Source organism: Oncorhynchus kisutch, linkage group LG12 (genome assembly GCF_002021735.2).
Source record: "Oncorhynchus kisutch isolate 150728-3 linkage group LG12, Okis_V2, whole genome shotgun sequence".
Taxonomy (NCBI): domain Eukaryota; kingdom Metazoa; phylum Chordata; class Actinopteri; order Salmoniformes; family Salmonidae; genus Oncorhynchus; species Oncorhynchus kisutch.
In genome coordinates, this window is record NC_034185.2 from 51657217 (window position 1) to 51677162 (window position 19946).

Below are 19946 nucleotides of genomic sequence, written 5' to 3' on the forward strand. Positions count from 1 at the left end.
TTCTTACTTTGGCAGCAGCTGTTGATCCCGTCATGGCACAAGTCTCATTGGCTGACTGGAATTATGTAGTTCTCTCAACCTTCCCCTAGAGGGCGGTGTTATTATTCTCAACCTCCCCCAGAGGGCGGTGTTATACGTGGTTTGGTGCATAGGAAGCGTAAAAACAGTACAAATATCACAGTACACAATACTTTCAAACCCGATTTATCCATGAACAAAAAAACAACAATAAATGTGAACTATCTAACAAAAACATACTCAATACTCAAGCAAATACTGTAGAGAAGAAACAACAGCCAGGCTAGGGCAAGGAGAACACAGTCATATTCAGCAGTAGTTCATACGGGGATGGGTTTTTGTACACACCATAGTTGTCCCTTTTGACCATACAGTAATATACCTAATCAGGAGTGTCATGCTCTTTGAATCTGAGGGGGCACGTAATCCCCCTCATCCATCCTTCATCCAATATAATATATATTGTTTATTTTACATGGATTTAATGATAGGATATTGAATTTCGTCATCAGTGCTCCCTTGACACCCCTGATACCCGGCCACATAGCAACAATACCCGAAGGAGTGTTCATTAAGGAATCATCTCATAGGACCTTACAACAGGCAGGAAAAGTCGTTTGTCTTCATGCTTTTTCTTGGGCTTTGATAGGCTACAGTGATGACAGTGAATTCTTAGTTTGCACACTTTTTGGGTTGCAGACACATTCAACTAAGAGCATTTCTACCAGTGTAACTGAAAAAAGGGGAGGGGGGAATGCTGCAACTCCCTTTACTGTGTAACTCAAGTAATACTTTAACATAATCGATCCTAACTTGCCGTGATGACAAGTCATCACATCTGCCGGGTGTAAGTACTGATTCAGTCAACCCACCCTCATAGAGACAGCCACTAAGAGATGGTCCTAGATCAGTTTCTCCATCAGTGACCAATACACTTGTGAACAAACTTTTAATATACACTGAGTGTACAAAATATTAGGAGCACACTCAAACCGGTGCACCTGGCACCTACTACCATACCCCGTTCAAAGGCACTTAAATCTGTTGTCTTGCCCATTCACCCTCTGAATGGTACACATACACAATCCACGTCTCAATTGTCTCAAGGCTTCAAAATCCTTACTTAACCTGTCTCCACCCCTTCATCTACACTGATCTGAAGTGGATTTAACATGTGACATCAATAAAGGATCGTAGCAGATATCGAATTCGTCACAAAACTGATCTAGAACCAACGTTTAGTAGCAACCTCTCTCTGTGTAAGGTTTGACTGAGAAGACTTAAACTGACTTGAGATCAGTAATACTACAGAATTTACACAATAGCGGACAAACTGATCTAGGACCAGCTTCTAGTGGCTGTCTCCATGGGGTAAACTTGGACAAACAAACAACTTTACACCCCAAAGTGTTTTTAAAACTGCAACAATTCCTCTGAACATAGCTTCTATGTAACCGTTATGTGCCTTTGCTTACAGACAGTGTGAGTTGCAGACTAAAAACGTATCTTATATGAACCTCACACTGAAAAACATTACGTTAAGTGGTTGCGAAATGCTGAAATACATAATGTGGTACTAACGTCATAACCAAGTTAAGTCATTTACATTTGAGTCATTTAGAAGACACTCTTATCCAGAGTGACTTACTGGAGAAATTAGGGTGAAGTGCCTTGCTCAAGGGCAAATTGGCAGATTTCCCCCCACCTAGTCGGCTCGGGGATTTGAACCAGCGACCTTTCGGTTACTGGCCCAACGCTCTTAACCACTAGGCTACCTGTTGCACGTGGTACAATATACATTATGGTTGTAACACCATTTAATCTTCCACCACCACAAGTTCATCTCCAGTAAACAAACTAACAACAAAATAAATACTTTCTGAATAGGTGGGCTGCTTCTCTATGTCACAATTACCAGATAATATAATTACCGAAGATATCTAAACCAATATCAGTAGAAAACTGTGAGAGAAACAATAGTACAATAGTAGATCAACTCCATGCCACAGTAGGAACAAGGTTTGCCAACGGCCCTGACATTCGAATTGGAACGATTTCGGTCATCGCGGAGGGGTCGAGGTTAGGGTTGGGGAAAGCAGGGGTTGATGGGATATCTGTCGGAGGGCGTCTGGCTGAATACGGGGCTGGGCGGGGCCGGGCAGCGCCTGCCGGCGCTACACGCTTGTCCGACACTTGGGGAAGATGGGACCGCCTTCAAGCCTTCTCTTTCTTACTGTTGTCAGAGAAGAAAAAGTAGAAATTAGACCAACTATTAAAACATATCAGTACCTTCTGTGTCTTCGGTAAAATCACATTTTATTCAAACACAACAAATACTTGACTCAAAGGAATGGCAATGAAGGAAGAGTTTGAAGTAAGAAAAGCAGCTTGAAAGTAAGCAGAAAAAAACCTGTTCCAAAGGTTTGTAAGAGGCAGTTTAGAATAAAATAGCTCTAACTGCAAAAAGCCCTTACGCAATCAGTCCTACAGTGAAGACCCACTTAAGAACTCAAGAGCTACTGGAGAAAGATTGCCAGATCTGCCACTGTTGGGAAGAGAAGAGATGACGAGAGATGATGAGGAGGAATGGAAGGCACAACGCAGGGAGTTGTGGGTAGAACTCAAGGAAAAGAAGCAAGAGAAGGCTGAAGAGGTAGGACAAGGACACAACGGCTGTCTTTACTTTCTTGGTCTTGGGCTTGGTGAGTTTCGGCTTGAACTTTTTACCAAATGCCCTCTCCAGTTCCGGCACGGACAGAGTGAGAGTAAAGGAACCGTCCGAGTGATGATCGGATCGGATTACCCGAGCTGCAACACAACAGTGGTAAACACATAAACACACACGCACACACGCGCACACACACACACACACACACACACACACACACACACACACACACACACACACACACACACACACACACACACACACACACACACGCACGCACGCACTATGAGTGACCAAGACGAGAGCGGCTCATGCACATCTTTGGTGGAAGAGTCACCGAGTAGATAGAACTGGTACCATGCTGTGTTCAAGAGAAATGTCATCATGATGCAAAACAACCCGATGACACACTGATGTCGGTGCGCAAACTAGGTCAATCATTTCGTTCCAAGAGATTAGTACAAGACCATCTCTTATTTTTTTTACAGCCTTTGTACAAGACCTGACATGTCTTTGATCATGTGTTCTGGACCCCAAAACATGTAGCCCGATGACTCACACTAAGTTCTCCCGCTGCTCTGTCGTTCGCTATAGACTTTAGGCCGAGACTGCCGTCACTGAAGTCGTTTGCGGTGATGATGGGCGTTGCACTAAACAAAGTCATCACCGATTGGATCGTCTCTAACCAATCAGATTATCCAAACCAATGATGAATTTTCAAACCGCCACTTTACCCAACTGTGTCCTGGCTCTGGCCCAACCCATGGGTTTCTGGACCAATCAGACGGTCCCGAATGTGTTTGCATTCAGTGATGGGTCAGGGAACTACTCAGATCCAGACTCATTGAGGAGGAATAAGGAACGTCCTACAGCGTGGAGAGGCACAGCGTTTGGCCAGAGTAAGGAGTCTGGGTAACCAGGCAACAACACAAGTCCCTGAATAGACCCATTTGAGTGCACATCCCAAATGGCATCCTGTTCCCTATATAGTGCACTACTCTTCACCAGAGCCCTACTGTACAGGTTAGTGAACTATAAATGGAATAGGGTGCCTATAAAAAGGGAATAGGGTGCCACTTGGGACGCAGCCCATGTCTCTGGTGGTGTCTCAGCTGTTGTGAGGGATCACACTGGGAAGTCTGGGAGCGTTTCACTGGAGCACCACTTTAGTTCTAGTGATGTCATCTTCCAGGAAGGGATCCAAACAGCCGAGCGTTGTGATTGGCTTGGCTCCTCCCATTATTTAGTTACGTTAAACAGTGATGGTGAATTAAGATGGATTACTACTGGGTCTGGAATTACATCTGACGCATGCTCTGCACCTTCTCTAGCAGGTTTTATTAGTTCAACGTTGTTTTGGAAAATGGAGTGAGTGAGTGAGTGAGTGAGTAAACATCTCTAAGATTGTGAGTGTCGATGGGAGAGAAACAGTGAGTATAACAGAGCGATTTTAATCTATTGTGAGTGAGTGAGTTAGTCTTTGAACCTCAATCTCAGTCAGGTTGTTAGCATTAGGGCTAGCAGAACTTCCATCTCAGTCAGGTTGTTTGCTTCAGCTCGAGCAGAACCTCCATCTCAGCCAGGTTGTTAGCATTAGCATTAGCAGAACCATCATCTCACCCAGGTCGTTGTTGTTCATCATGGCGTTGGAGCCCCTCAGCCTGGGGCCCTGCTGGGTAAAGTGGTAGCCAAACTTCAACAACGTGGTGTTCTTCTCCAGCATGCTGGCTATCTCCATCTCTACCTTGTTACCTAGCGGCTGGCTCTGGAGGAAGGGGAGAGGGGGAATCAGACCTGGATTCAAATAGCATTTGTTTCCTTACAAATTTAGTGTTTGATTGAGCATGTCTGCTCTGTCAGATGGGCAGCTTAAATAATTGGGGTAAAAACTGGACATAGAAGGAATCGCCCATCGGGTAAAACTGGTTGAAATGACGCCATTACAAACCAATTTACAACCAGACATTACGTCATGTAAACCAGTGAACCTAGGTGATTTCCCAATGTCCTGTTTGAAATAACTGGTTACAATGCAGCCTTTTCTGGTTGTAAAGTCATTTCAACCAGCTTGTCCATGACTCAGCACAATTAATAAATGAAGTCGAAGTTGTTAGTCATGTGTCTAAATATAAAATCTTACGGAATCAAAGAGATTCAGCACAGTTTATGTTAGGAAAAAATGATTCACTGGCAAGAGGTAGCCCAGCGTGGGCAAAACTGGTTGAAATAAGGTCATTGCAACAACCAGATTTCAGCCAGTTTTGGCTGCAATCTGGTTAATCAGGTTGCAAGGATGTCCTTTCAACCAGTTTTGCCCACTGGGAAGGAATAACGGCTACTAAGTGTTCGCACTAGCACCAATATCACACCACAATGAATCAATCGAGTGATTAGCTTTGTACAATCTGACCCTGTTGAAACAGTAGACTCAAGTGGTCCTTGTGATGTATAATTGTAACTGTCTGGGCTGGGCACTGTGACAGCAAAAATAGGGTGATTCCTCATGAAACCAGGACAAAATAAATACTGTGATTTCATTGGGATTTTCACAAAATGTTTTCCATAGAAAGGTCCTTTGGAGGAAGGATTGTCGACATATATTTGACATTTGTATCTTAAAGCGTCATTGAGAAATAATTTGTAGAAGTTGTAATATTTGTGAAATTTTGGCATTACCCAGGCCTCCTTTACACTGTCTGTCAGTAGGATGGACCCAGGCCTCCTTTATATTGTCTGTCAGTAGAATGGACCCAGGCCTCCTTTATATTGTCTGTCAGTAGAATGGACCCAGGCCTCCTTTACATTGTCTGTCAGTAGAATGGACCCAGGCCTCCTTTACATTGTCTGTCAGTAGAATGGACCCAGGCCTCCTTTACACTGTCTGTCAGTAGAATGGACCCAGGCCTCCTTTACATTGTCTGTCAGTAGAATGGACCCAGGCCTCCTTTACATTGTCTGTCAGTAGAATGGACCCAGGCCTCCTTTACATTGTCTGTCAGTAGAATGGACCCAGGCCTCCTTTACATTGTCTGTCAGTAGAATGGACCCAGGCCTCCTTTACATTGTCTGTCAGTAGAATGGACCCAGGCCTCCTTTACATTGTCTGTCAGTAGAATGGACCCAGGCCTCCTTTACATTGTCTGTCAGTAGAATGGACCCAGGCCTCCTTTACACTGTCTGTCAGTAGAATGGACCCAGGCCTCCTTTACACTGTCTGTCAGTAGAATGGACCCAGGCCTCCTTTACACTGTCTGTCAGTAGAATGGACCCAGGCCTCCTTTACAATGTCTGTCAGTAGAATGGACCAATAAGATTGTGCTGTATTTTATTGTACCTGGTTGTCGATCTTGAGTTCCTGCAGGGTTGTGTTGGACTGCAGTGAGGCGATGAGAGCCATGATACCCGTCCCTGTGATGAAGTTGGATTCTATGTTCAGACTCTTCAGTGTGGTGTTCCCCTTCAGCATCTCTGCCAGAGCCTGAGACACAGCAAATGGGGCCAGTATATTTATACGGGCTATAATTAAACCCATATCTGAAATGGCATCTTCTTCCACCATCTATATATTTGACCAGGCCACAGGCCCAGGTATCAAGGCCATGGGAGGCCATTTTGTTTTTTAAACTGAATTTCCAGATGGAGACGACTTCGAATGAAGACGTGTACATTCACATCGTCTGATGTAACTGTTACAATATGCGTGTAGGAGATTTGTTCCAGACACAACAGCAATACTCACAAAGGCTACGGGATCATTACTCCTGGTTCCCACAAGGCTGAAGCGTTCCACTGCAGTGTTCTCCGTCAGGGCGTCTGCATAGGCCTTCAGCGTCTTCACTGGAATGTTCTAGAACACAAGAGGCTTCAAATCAATAAAGCCACACACACGCGCCACTGTTTAAAATCGGACTGACTACAAATGCATTTGAAAAGACTGGAGAATAACCTAAATCAAATGTTGACTCCAGGGTAGAGGTTTGCCCTGACCTCTTGAAGTCAGACTGAGAATAGTGTGGTACATGTGTGTCTCCTATGGGGGTCCCGTGTGGCTCAGTTGGTAGAGCATGGCACTTGCAATGCCAGGGTTGTGAGTTTGATTCCCACGGGGGGGACCAGTACAACAAAAAGTTGGAAAATATATGCACTAACTATTGTAAATCGGATAAGAGCATCTGCTAAATGACTAAAAACAACGAACAAAAAAATGTACAAATGTTTATGGTAGGAGGACATAATGACATCATATAATTCAATTATACTGATTTGTGCATTTTTTTTATTTTTTTATATATATATTTTTTTAACCTTTATTCAACTAGGCAAGTCAGTTAAGAACAAATTCTTATTTTCAATGACGGCCTAGGAACAGTGGGTTAACTGCCTGTTCAAGGGCAGAACGACAGATTTTGTACCTTGTCAGCTCGGGGATTTGAACTTGCAACCTTTCGGTGAATCAATATAATGTAGCACCTTGATGTTGTTAAGGTTGACCTCCAGCAGGTCAGGGTCGTTCCTCTGCATCCTCAGCAGCGTCTCCTCCACATCAGTAGAGTTGGGCTGCTCATCAGGCACAGGCTTATACTGAGTACACTGGATAACGCCTACAGGAAAATATGTTATTAACAATACCTATATCATATAAATCAGTAATAACAATGGCACTCGAGGTGTTGAAAGAAAAATATATTATTTGCAGCACTTAGATTGTTTGGCTGAACCAGCATGTCTTTACATTATATTATTTAACGTCAGAAAGGTTGCAACGGAGGACTGTAAAAGTCAGGAAGCAGGAACATTTTTGTCCAGTTCTCTTTGAACCTTTGACGTTGGTTCTGTTCATGTTTGATTTTTCACTTCCCTGAACTGTCTGAAACACGTACACTTTGGTGCCACTCTTTCTTAAATCCACTTGAAAAACAAAACCCTAATAAGTACAATACATGGTAGGATAAACAGATGAATCATCGTTAAAACGATGCCTGAAAACTTTGGCACTTACAGGAGGGATACACACACACACACACACACACACACACACACACACACACACACACACACACACACACACACACACACACACACACACACACACACACACACACACACACACACACACACACACTTACTGTTAAGGCCTTGTTTGTTGACTATATTGCTGCTGGCCAAAGCCTCGTAGTACTGCTGGTTACTCATCAGAGTGTGCATTCCCAAAATGGCTGGAGGGAGGGAAGAGAAGAGATGGAGAGACGGACAAAAGGAGCGAGAGAGAGAACGGGAAAGAAAAATTAAGTGAGAGATGTGGAGAGAGAAGGAGGGAGAGATAGAGTGAGAGAGAGAGAGAAAAATAAAGTAGAGAGAAACAAAGGAGAGAGATAAAAATAAAGTAGAGAGAAACAAAGGAGAGAGAGAGGGGAGGGAACAGAGACAGGGAGAGAGAGAGTATACATTGTGTCAAATGACGTGAACACTGAAGGATAAACATCGAAGAGTTGACGTGGGTGTGAGTGCCAACGCTCTCCTTAGTTCAGCACATTGTGTTTACTTGGCTAAGATAGCAGACAGGACACCCACAAGTGGGCCTTGAGAGCTGCCTTGTTCAAACTCGCAAACATCCAAGCCAAACTATCGGCTTGCAAAACATCTCACACACAGCAATAGATAGTCGTCCCTGTCATAGCCAGACATACAAAAGAACAACACGTGCGTCGATGCCAGCGTCTGCCAGTCATTATTAAATACATTGTTTAAATAGCATGTGTCACTGTTGCAGACGTCACACAATGCAGACATTATTCTCCCTGTCTTGGATGGCCTCTGCTGCCACAGTTAGAACGGGCTTCTATGAATCGCAGGAACATGCTTGACTAGTCAATATGTTCTTGATTATCGCAAAGATCCCTGTTTTAGCTTTCATTTTAATCTTAGTTTTAAATGCTTTATCTTTGCTTCTACCCCCCCCCCCCCCTCTTTTGCTGTACAGAGTCCTTGTGTTTTTGAAAAGCGCTTTAAATCAAATGTATTATCAGTAGTAGCAGTGGTTTTATCTTGTGTCCAGTTTGATGGGAAAACTCAAATAAAAATGTGCTTTCTGGACCACCGTAGATGACTTGGAGCCAGTACAAATGAACAAATGAGAGTGAAAAGATAGCAGTTCAGCAGAAAAGCAACGAAAAAAAGAAGCAAGTGTATTAATTCCATCTGTCAGCATGACAGAGAGTGTGAGAACAGTTAAGTTATCTTTGAGATAAACAACGGAGAACGAGCGGTCCACTTTAAGCAGCCGTGAAGAGTTAGTTGGTAACTCATCATGAGCAGGCTGTGGATTAATTGCAAACCATTGGATATGTCTGGAAGGACCAAAACAAACGCTGGCAAGCAAACCACTTGTCACTAATTAACACTAACACTTAGTGAAGCGGAGAGAAATACAGGCCATATAACGTGCAGCTAGTGTTAGAGCCGGGACGATTACAACATATGAACCAGGAACACCGAGGCAAAAATTAAAACACGAAGCATTCCAAACTCTTTGGTCCTTTAAAAACCTGTTGTATATAACATTTCATGTGCTGTAGCTTGGAAAATAAATAAATAAGACTCTGGATGACAATATAATGAGGTTTGTTTCCAACATTAGGTCTGTCTTCCTAAAGAAGTTAAATTCGCTTCGTGTTTCTGTTCCCTTGCCCACGATGCCAACGACTACTGCTATCGTCCCGGCCCTAGCTAGTGTGTGGGCTGGCAAATACCGCGGCTGCTTGTCACAAAGCCCAGAAGGAGGGCAACCATGGTGTCCAAACAGCAGTGAGGAGCAGCAATGGAAGGGGTGATGATGATGACAGGATATGGAGGGGGAACAGGGAGAAGGAGGAGAAGAAGGGTGGGATCACTAGACGGGATAGAGGAGAGTTAGAGAGGAAAGGAGGACGTTACTGACGGAGGAGTGAACTGCGAAGCTGATTCCGTGTCCGGGATCGTTCTCAAGTGACTGTTTGGTGAGCGTGGATTTAAACTTATTCGCTGAAGAAGGTGAATCGACTGGAAATAAAACAGGAACGGTGATAACAGAAACAATGTCTGTAAATGGGTGTGCGCACGTGAAGGTGCGTGTCTTTCTACCGGCAATGTCGCAGATCTCAGCGTCGCTGGCGTTGGCCAGTGCCTCCTCTAGCTCTGGCTCCAGAGTTACGTTCTCCATGATGGGGTCCACCACCTTCTTAGGTATAAAGACTTTACCTGGAAGATAGAGGACAATCGTTAACACAGTACTACATGCCACTATTCATCTCAGCCAGAAGAGGACTGGACACATCTCAGAGCCTGGTTCCGCTCTAGGTTTCTTCCTGGATCCCTAGCCACCGTGCTTCTACATCTGCATTGCTTGCCGTTTGGGGTTTTGGGCCGGGTATCTGTAAAGCACTTGATGACAACTGTTCATGTAATAAGTGCTTCATAAAATACATTTGATTGATTTGATACATTTATTACTACTACTATTCGTACTGGTACGACGACTACCATCCCACTACTATACCAGCTCGTTTCTAATTCCATTTTTGAATTGGTAATTTGACTGCAGGAATGCAGAAACATCAATACCCCAATAGTAAAATCGACAGATCATTACCCAATAGTAGCCAACTACCATTACACAGTGAACATGACCGTACACTCTGTCAGGAAAACTTCCATTTTGTTTTCCATCTACGTTACACCGACCGACAACGGAAAATACAAGGCTGATATGCAATATCACATTACGTCACTGGGCGCTTTTCATATCGTCACTCAGAGTGAGCTGTCAAAAGCCAGGCAGCCTGTCGGGACAGACGGGGGGGGGCAAAGACCTTCTCGAGTTTTACCCAGCCACGTCTGACATGTAGCGCCCCGCGTCACGCTGCCCCGGCCAAGCTGCCCCGGCCAAGCCTCAGAACACCGGAACAGGATTATGTGAATGAACACTGAGGGGGAGGAAGGCTGCAGTGACAGGCTGTGTGTTTGGTCCAATTATCGACCGTTCTCCCAAAGTTTGCAGACTGTGCGCTTGTCTTGCACACTCCCTGTCATGGAAGGAATCGTTGGCTGGATGGGAGTTGATCCATAACGGGAAGTGTGCAATTGCAGACTTTGGGATAAGAGAGTTGGGACGTGGCCACAGTCCACCGTTAGATCAGGGGCCATATGTATCTGATGTAGGATCAGGTTCTTCCCTGTCCATGTAATCATATTCATTTGGATCTAAACTGCTAAACCGATCATAGATCAGCACTCCTATTCTGAGACACTTTATGAATACAAGGTCTGAGGTCTTATTCATAGCCGTCACAGGTCCAGGATCAGCTACAGCAGCGTCCGCCCTGCTGGCCTTGACTGTAGCCTGGATGATCTGTTCTGGGGTCTGACGAACCAATGGAACGAGTGGAGCAGTTCCAACTTTCAACTGGAAAGTCACCTCAACTTCAGGCTAGCTGCTGGGTGCCAGGATGTAGCAGGATTTTTGTCTCTGTGGTTGGTCGGTACCTATCACCTATCAGGCTTGGCTGAGACACAGTGCTTGCTTGAGTGTTTGAGATCGACTGCACAGATTCAGTGATCTACAAATCACCTTGCATCCCAAATAATACTCCTTATGTGATCAAGATTAGAGATCCGGGCCTTACCTCACTAAAACTGATCCCCCCCAGACGGTACGCTGTCTGGCGGACACACAGAGAGGCAGGCTGATACCCAGCAGGCTACATCTACATCTGAGTGGATCTGAGATGAGTCAGCTGGCACCAGGCCCTGCTTTCTACCTGGATACGTCCAAGTATAAGGAAGGACGAACTAGAGGACTCTGTTGCGGCTGGCCCAGTTTCCCAGAACCAGACTGTCTGCGATCATAATTGGTCTGATAGGTAGGCAGACTCAGCTCAGGCAGTTTCGTAGCTGGATATGTCCAGACAGATGCAAGAACAGATGAACCAGCATACAGACTGGGTTGCGACTGGGTCCAGTTTCCTGGAACGAGCTATTGTCTGAGACCACTGATTGGTCCTGATGGATGTAGGACTTTAGGCCTTTAGTTACATGGCTGTAATGTTCTGAAAGTATTAGTATCTCGGCACGCTGACAGGAGGGTTCACCTCACAAGGTTATTATCACAGCTTGCATGTCCCTGGCCACGGTCCATGTTGGCCTCCAGCCACTTCTCCTAGCCAAGCTAGACCCTATCCCTTATCCCTTCTGTGTTCATAGATCTGACAGGATTCCATGTAAACAGTACGTAACCCTTATTTTACCAGGTAAGTTGCCTGAGAACACCTTCTCATTTACAGCAACAACCTGGGGAATAGTTACAGGGGAGAAGAGGGGGGATGAGTGAGCCAGTTGTAAGCTGGGGATGATTAGGTGACCGTGATGGTATGAGGGCCAGATTTGGAATTTAGCCAGGACCCCTACTCTTACGTTAAGTGCAATGGGATCTTTAGTGACAACAGAGCGTCAGGACACCAGTTTAACGTCCCATCTGAAAGACAGCACCCCACACAAGGCAATGTCCCCAATCACTGCCCTGGGGCATTGGGATCTTTTTTTTAGACCAGGAAAGGAAAGATTGTCTCCTACTGGCCCTCCAACACCACTTCAAGCAGCATCTGGTCTCCCGTCTAGGGACCAACCCTGCTTATCGTCAGAAGCAAGCCAGTAGTGGGATGCAGGGTGGTATGCTGCGGGCCGATAGGGGGATGTATACACCCCCACAAGTGGAGATTATGCCATATTGGTAAAACCTATCTGGAGTATGAACCAAAAGGAAACTGGGCTCCTACCACACTTCTCAATGAGGAAACATGGAATTTCAGATTACTTTTTAGATTACTTCCCTGACTGAATTGAAATAGAACTGACCCCAACCCTGGTTTGGGGTCGGCACGGCACAGCGTTACGCCAGTGCTCAGATCAGATCTAACAGGGTCCTACCTCTCTTCTCTCCAGTGAAGCACAGGCCTATAGTGGTATTCTATCATGCTGGGAACTGCGGTCATACCTCTCTTCTCTCCAGTGAACGGAACCAGGTCCTCCTTGTCAGGGTGTTCCTTGGCCTGCTTCTCCAGGTGGGCTACCAGGTTCTCTCTCTGGAAGGTTCCAGTCGGCGCCTTCTTGGTCTGATCCTTCTGCCTCATCCCGGCCGGCAACAGGGCATTCTAAAGACAGGAAGGATTTATCATTGGCCGATAATGTTAACAACGGGTTGTACTTACACTAGGTAAGAGGGTATTCTAACCACAGGGAAGGATTGTCATTGGCCAATAATTATAGCAATGGGTGGGATTGCACTTGTTTATACACTACATTTTTCATCCACTCTCGTGGGATAGCCAAATGTAACAGTGAAAGGACACACACACCATCACTAACTGTGTTAAAATAACACTAACAGAAATAACAAAGGCAGTTCCCAGACCCAGATAGCTATTCTTAGACCGCAGCACGCTAAACCAGGTCCATATTATAGCGATAGACCGATATCTTGTCTTAGCTTTCAGCACCTATTAGCACCTATTTATACCTGACATATCAGTTTAACTCTTTAACGTGGCTCTGTGGGAGATCTGGATGCTATCGTCAAATGTCAAGGAAAGACGACAAGCACCACACACACACACACACACACACACCTCTAAGCCTGGGCTGGCTCTCCTGGTATTGTAAGCATCCAGACTTGATGTGAGCCGTCGACCATTCATCATAACCCTATTACAGCTTGTGTCGTCAACACCTCGACGGAAGAGCTACTTATGAATAAAGATGAAGTCAAGTACCGCCGCATCACACAGTATTATAAATATATGATAGGCATAACTTAACATATATTATAAATAACAGATGAGGTCTAAACTCTGAGAAGTTGCTGTTTTTCTCAACTTTCCCTGGGAAGTTGGCTTTGGAAGTTGGTTTGAGGATCACTGTATTGTTTAGACCTAGAACTGCATATTTGAATTGAATATACAGGGATATGATATATAGGCTAATTTATGTTATCAACGTGATATGACAGGTTAATATGTTCGTGCCCTATAAGAATGTCAAAAGGTTAAAGGACAAAATGTCAGTAATGAAATCTGAAATCAATCTGACCGACTTGCGCAACGTCGTCATCCAGCAACGCTTCCAGCTGAGATCTCCTCCTGACCAAGTTGGTTTGAGTGTCATTTGTCAGTCTTAGTCTGTGGGAGAATCTCAATTGCAAATTCCTCACATCCTCGCTTCCATCTTAAAACCCATTGGATGAGAAAGCCAGAGGTCCCGCCCCTCAGACCATCTCCTCCAATGGGTTTTGAGGAGGTGAGGTGAGAGGACGCAATTGAGATTCTCCTCGTCTCTCAGATGTCACCCTAATGCTTATATAGTGAGCTACTACCTGTAAACCTTAATATCTGAGCATTATACCATGATCTACTGCATAGAGGGTTGCATGTTTGATTTAAGGATCCTTTTGTAGTCCTAGATTTCTTTACGTGATAGCGTAATTTAATACACTATCCTGCTACCGACCTCTCATCTCTGTTGAGCTCGTTAAAAGATACATGTTCTAGATTGCGTTGGGATCGAGCTCCAGATAACCAAGACACACACACACCAAGATGATCAGCGTTTAAGACTTACGTTGGGATCTAACTCCTAACTCCAGATAACCAAGACACACACACACCAACACGATTAGCGTTTAAGACTTACGTCGGGATCTAACTCCTCCAGCTCATCCTCCAGCCTCTGTAGCTCTTCCTCTGAGAGTTTCTTCAGTAGTTCATCCTCGTCCACGTCCCTGTAGTTCACTACTTCCTTCTTATAGGAGGTGGACATGGCGGCGTGATAGAATCCCAGCGACTCCCCAAATAACGTAAAGAAAAAGGCAGCTAAGTGCCCAGCGATGCTTTCAAAAGGAAGTCTGCAAGAATGTGGATGACAAAAACAAACGAGACAAGGTTTAGTCAACATGATTTGATTGGTCAACCAGCTGGATCCTAAATTAGGCCTACTGTACATCCAGTTAGACCTACTAACTGAGTCATAAGGCAGACCTACTGTACATCCAGTTAGACCTACTAACTGAGTCATAAGGCAGACCTACTGTACATCCAGTTAGACCTACTAACTGAGTCATAAGGCAGACCTACTGTACATCCAGTTAGACCTACTAACTGAGTCATAAGGCAGACCTACTGTACATCCATTTAGACCTACTAACTGAGTCATAAGGCAGACCTACTGTACATCCAGTTAGATCTACTAACTGAGTCATAAGGCAGACCTACTGTACATCCAGTTAGACCTACTAACTGAGTCATAAGGCAGACCTACTGTACATCCAGTTAGACCTACTAAGTCATAAGGCAGACCTACTGTACATCCAGTTAGACCTACTGAGTCATAAGGCAGACCTACTGTACATCCAGTTAGACCTACTGAGTCATAAGGCAGACCAACTGTACATCCAGTTAGACCTACTGAGTCATAAGGCAGACCTACTGTACATCCAGTTAGACCTACTGAGTCATAAGGCAGACCTACTGTACATCCAGTTAGACCTACTGAGTCATAAGGCAGACCTACTGTACATCCAGTTAGACCTACTGAGTCATAAGGCAGACCTACTGTACATCCAGTTAGACCTACAGAGACATAAGGCAGACCTACTGTATATCCAGTTAGACCTACTGTACATCCAGTTAGACCTACTGAGTCATAAGGCAGACCTACTGTACATCCAGTTAGACCTACTGAGTCATAAGGCAGACCTACTGTATATCCAGTCAGACCTACTGAGTCATAAGGCAGACCTACTGTACATCCAGTTAGACCTACTGTACATCCAGTTAGACCTACTGAGTCATAAGGCAGACCTACTGTACATCCAGTTAGACCTACTGAGTCATAAGGCAGACCTACTGTATATCCAGTCAGACCTACTGAGTCATAAGGCAGACCAACCAGCAAAATCCAAACACCACATTGATCCAGGAAATTAGAGATTAGAAACTATTGGTAAACACCAATAACGTGATGTGTTGGATAAACACTGAAAAGTGGGCCCTTGACTCACAGAAACTAACTTGTGTTGCTTAACGGTCTGGAATGTCCAGAGATGTTTGTGCCTGGTGCCATTAAAATATTTCAAAAATGCATTAAGAATGCTGTTTGCCGGTCCAACAACACTTCAGCCAAATACCTTAAGGCAGAGTTTTTTCCCCAAACGCTGGGCGGGGTCAGATCTTACTTGTGGGTTGTGTCCCAAGCCCAGAGCATGGCTAGAAACATCCCTTACCCTCCAATGTCTGCAGATCTGTAAGGTTTAATCAATATAGTGGAAGCTTCACCACCACATTGCTTAGGCCCTATACCTACCGAGACAATTCAGATCTGCAAACATCAGAGGTTTAGGAGCAAGGGGGAGGGAGCAAATTGGGACAGGCTTGATGGGTCACGTAAAAAAAAATGCTACAATCTTCATTTGGGTCAAAATAGACATTTGAGAACCCCTGCCGTTGTACTTAACTTCCGACAGTAGTCTACTTGGCTTTACAACATGAAACAACAACTAACTTTCGGTGAGGATCACGACATGTATCATGACCCCAAAAAAACATTTTGAAACCACTGCTTTAAGAAGATAGGCCTACAGTACTTTTCTTTCAACAAGGGTGTATTATTACGTCTTAAAACGGAAACCGTTTAAGAAGCAAACAGAACAAAAACGGGGAAGGACCTACTTGAATTTGTCCAATAGAAACTCATTTTCGTTGCAAAACGTTTTCCATTTGAAGTAAACGGTTTCTGTTACAAAACGCTTTGCAACAGAATTGGAGTAATGAAGCCTGGCCTGCCTCCTAAACCCTGATGGGGAACAGCTGATAAAAACAGCTCCCCTGTCACTCCCAGTCTGCTGGCAAACAGGAACATATTTATAGAGAGGCCTGGTTTCTGCTGTAACAATGCATGATTATGAACACAATGATGGTGTCTCGTAGTTTCCTAGCTCATGGTTATCGTACTACATTTAATATACAGTTGAAGTCGTAAGTTTACATACACTTAGGTTGGAGTCATTAAAACTCGTTTTTCAACCACTCCACAAATTTCTTGTTAACAAACTATAGTTTTGGCAAGTCGGTTAGGACATCTACTTTGTGCATGACACAAGTAATTACTCCAACATTTATTTACAGACAGATTATTTCACTTATCATTCACTGTATCACAATTCCAGTGGGTCAGAAGTTTACATACACTAAGTTAACTGTGCCTTTAAACAGCTTGGAAAATTCCTGAAAATGATGCATGGTTTTAGTAGCTTCTGATAGGCTAATTGACATCATTTGAGGCATCTGGAGGTGTACCTGTGGATGTATTTCAAGGCCTACCTTCAAACTCAGTGCCTCTTTGCTTGACATCATGGGAAAATCAAAAGAAATCAGCCAACACCTCAGAAAAAAATTGTAGACCTCCACAAGTCTGGTTCATCCTTGGGAGCAATTTCCAAATGGCTGAAGGTACCACGTTCATCTGTACAAACAATAGTACGCAAGTATAAACACCAATGGACCATGCAGCAATGTGTTCTGTGTCTTTTAGATGAAAGTACTTTGGTGCGGAATGTGCAAATCAATCCCACAACAACAGCAAAGGACCGTGTGAAGATGCTGGAGGAAACAGGTACAAAAGTTTCTATATTCACAGTAAAACGAGTCCTATATCAACATAACCTGAAAGGCTGCTCAACAAGGAAGAAGCCACTTCTCCAAAACCGCCATAAAAAAGCCAGACTACAGTTTGCAACTGCACATGGGGACAAAGATTGTACTTTTTGGAGAAATGTCCTCTGATCTGATTAAACAAAAATAGAACTGTTTGGCCATAATGACCATTGTTATGTTTGGAGGAAAAAGGGAAAGGCTTGTGTAACCGATGTGAAATGGCGAGCTAGTTAGCGGTGGTGCGCGCCAATAGCGTTTCAATCGGTGACATCCCTCGCTCTGAGATCTTGAAGTAGTCGTTCCCCTTGCTCTGCAAGGGCTGCAGCTTTTGTGGAGCGATGGGTAACGATGCTTCGTGGGTGACTTGTGTGCAGAGGGTCCCTGGTTTGAGCCCGGGTATGGGCGAGGGGACGGATTAAAGTTATGTGACATTGATGCTGTTGACCCGGAACACTGGTTGCTGCGGAAAAGGAGGTCAAAAGGGGGGTGAGTGTAACCGATGTGAAATGGCGAGCTAGTTAGCGGTGGTGCGCGCTAATAGCGTTTCAATCGGTGACATCCCTCGCTCTGAGACCTTGAAGTAGTTGTTCCCCTTGCTCTGCAAGGGCCGCTGCTTTTGTGGAGCGATGGGTAACGATGCTCCGAGGGTTACTGTTGACGTGTGCAGAGCATCCCTGGTTTGCGCCCGGGACGACGGACTAAAGTTATGTTACACTTGCAAGCCGAAGAACACCATACCAACCGTGAAGCACAGGGGTGGCAGCATTATGTTGTGTGGGTTCTTTGCTGCAGAAGGTACTGGTGCACTTCACAAAATAGATGGCATCATGAGAAAGGGAAATTATGTAGATAAATTGAAGCAACATCTCAAGACATCAGTCAGGAAGTTAAAGCTTGATCGCAAATGGGTCTTCCAAATGGACAATGACCCCAAGCATACTTCCAAAGTTGTGGCAAAATGGCTTAAGGACAACAAAGTCAAGGTATTGGAGTGGCAATCACAAAGCCCTGACCTCAAGCCTATGGCATTTGTGGGCAGAACTGAAAAAGCGTGTGCAAGCAAGGAGGCCTACAAACCAGCTCTGTCAGGAGGAATGGGCCAAAATTAACCCAACTTATTGTGGGAAGCTTGTGGAACGCTACCGAAACGTTTGACCCAAGTTAAACAATTTAAAGGAAATGCTACCAAATACTAATTGAGTGTATGTAAATTTCTGACCCACTGGGAATGTGATGATAGAAATAAAATCTGAAATAAATCACTCTATTCTGACATTTCACATTCTTAAAATATAGTGGTGATACTAACTGACCTAAGACAGGGAATTTTTTACTGGGATTAAATGTCAGGAATTGTGAAAAACTGAGTTTAAATGTATTTGGCTAAGGTGTATGTAAACGTCTGACTTCAACTGTATATGTAATCATTTAGCAGAGGTTCTTAACCAGAGCAACTTGGTGCACTCATCTTAAGGTAGCTAGGTAAGTCAACCACATACAATAAGTACTACTTACACATACAGCACAAATTGTAATACATTTGGTTAATACAAGTGACATTCAAGAGCTCTACACTTGTTGACCTAGGCCTAAAACCTAAATCTAACAATGCCTGAATTGACAATCTTTTCAAAGTTATTTAGAGTTCCCAGTTGATCGAATACAATAATACTTATGTTAACTGCAAACAATATTATACTATATTTGGAAAGGAAGAAGAGGAGTTGGGAGATAAGGACAATTACAAGCGTTCTAAACATTAACTTATCTATTTCTGGAGTTGATATAAAGCAGGCCAGGCAGCAAAATAATGCAAGGTTTTTGTTATTGGGTAGTAGGCCTGCAATACGTTAGTATTATTTTAAAATTAAGTACACTTCGATTGTTCTTTAACAAGCCCTAGGTTAACAAGATAGGTGGGGAATTTATACAGCGGTCATTCATAGGCAGATTCGATGACGGGTGAAAATGCGAAGAACGCATAACTTTGCATTATTAAATAATAAAATGAATACATTGTTCTTTCAAAGTAAAACAATACTTTAGTTTTTTCCACACTTCGAGTGAACACCAGTTACTTTGAAGCGTCAGTCTGGGTTAAATCATGGGATATGACAAAATATCTTTATATGCAAATTATTCGTTAAATGATGTATTTAAGGACTTTTCTGCTAGAACAAGAAGTTATTTCGTATGCACGTACCTCCTCCACTGCTTATCCGGGCTATTTATAGCGAACGGGTCCCGCTTTGTGACAGTTGAATACTTTGACCAGATATGGATTCTTTTAGGGCCAGTCGAGTCACACTAGAGTCGCTTCATACAAGGAAAGTAAAGTACCGCGCAACCAAGCGGGGAAAAAAGTTTGATATCCGCACGGATATCCTCGAATGTTGTCAACGGCAGCCGAATTGAAATCCTTAACTTTGCTTACAACTTGTCTTTCAGTGGTTCGCGTAATGTAGTACAACACTCCCACAAAGGCAAAGTGAACTCTCCGACCGCTACTCCTCCTCACCCGGCGC

At 44.1% G+C, this 19946-nt stretch overlaps 1 protein-coding gene across 2 annotated transcripts; it reads right to left on the reverse strand.

Moving 5' to 3' along the window:
* Positions 1-187: 187 nt before the first annotated feature.
* Positions 188-19945, reverse strand: LOC109901160 (tropomodulin-1-like). Of its 2 annotated transcripts, XM_031837809.1 has the most exons (11): positions 19625-19945; positions 14405-14615; positions 12714-12870; positions 9806-9922; positions 7813-7902; positions 7157-7287; positions 6426-6533; positions 6021-6164; positions 4307-4451; positions 2702-2826; positions 188-2251 (listed from the first exon to the last, which is right to left on the reverse strand). In XM_031837809.1, the coding sequence occupies exons 2-11, from the start codon at positions 14528-14530 to the stop codon at positions 2249-2251; spliced, it is 1146 nt and encodes a 381-aa protein (XP_031693669.1). In that variant the 5' UTR covers positions 14531-14615; positions 19625-19945; the 3' UTR covers positions 188-2248. The 2 variants fall into 2 exon arrangements, with proteins under 2 accessions (XP_031693669.1, XP_031693670.1); XM_031837810.1 differs by lacking the exon at positions 2702-2826 and having other exon boundaries at positions 19625-19942.
* Between the last annotated feature and the right edge of the window lies 1 nt (position 19946).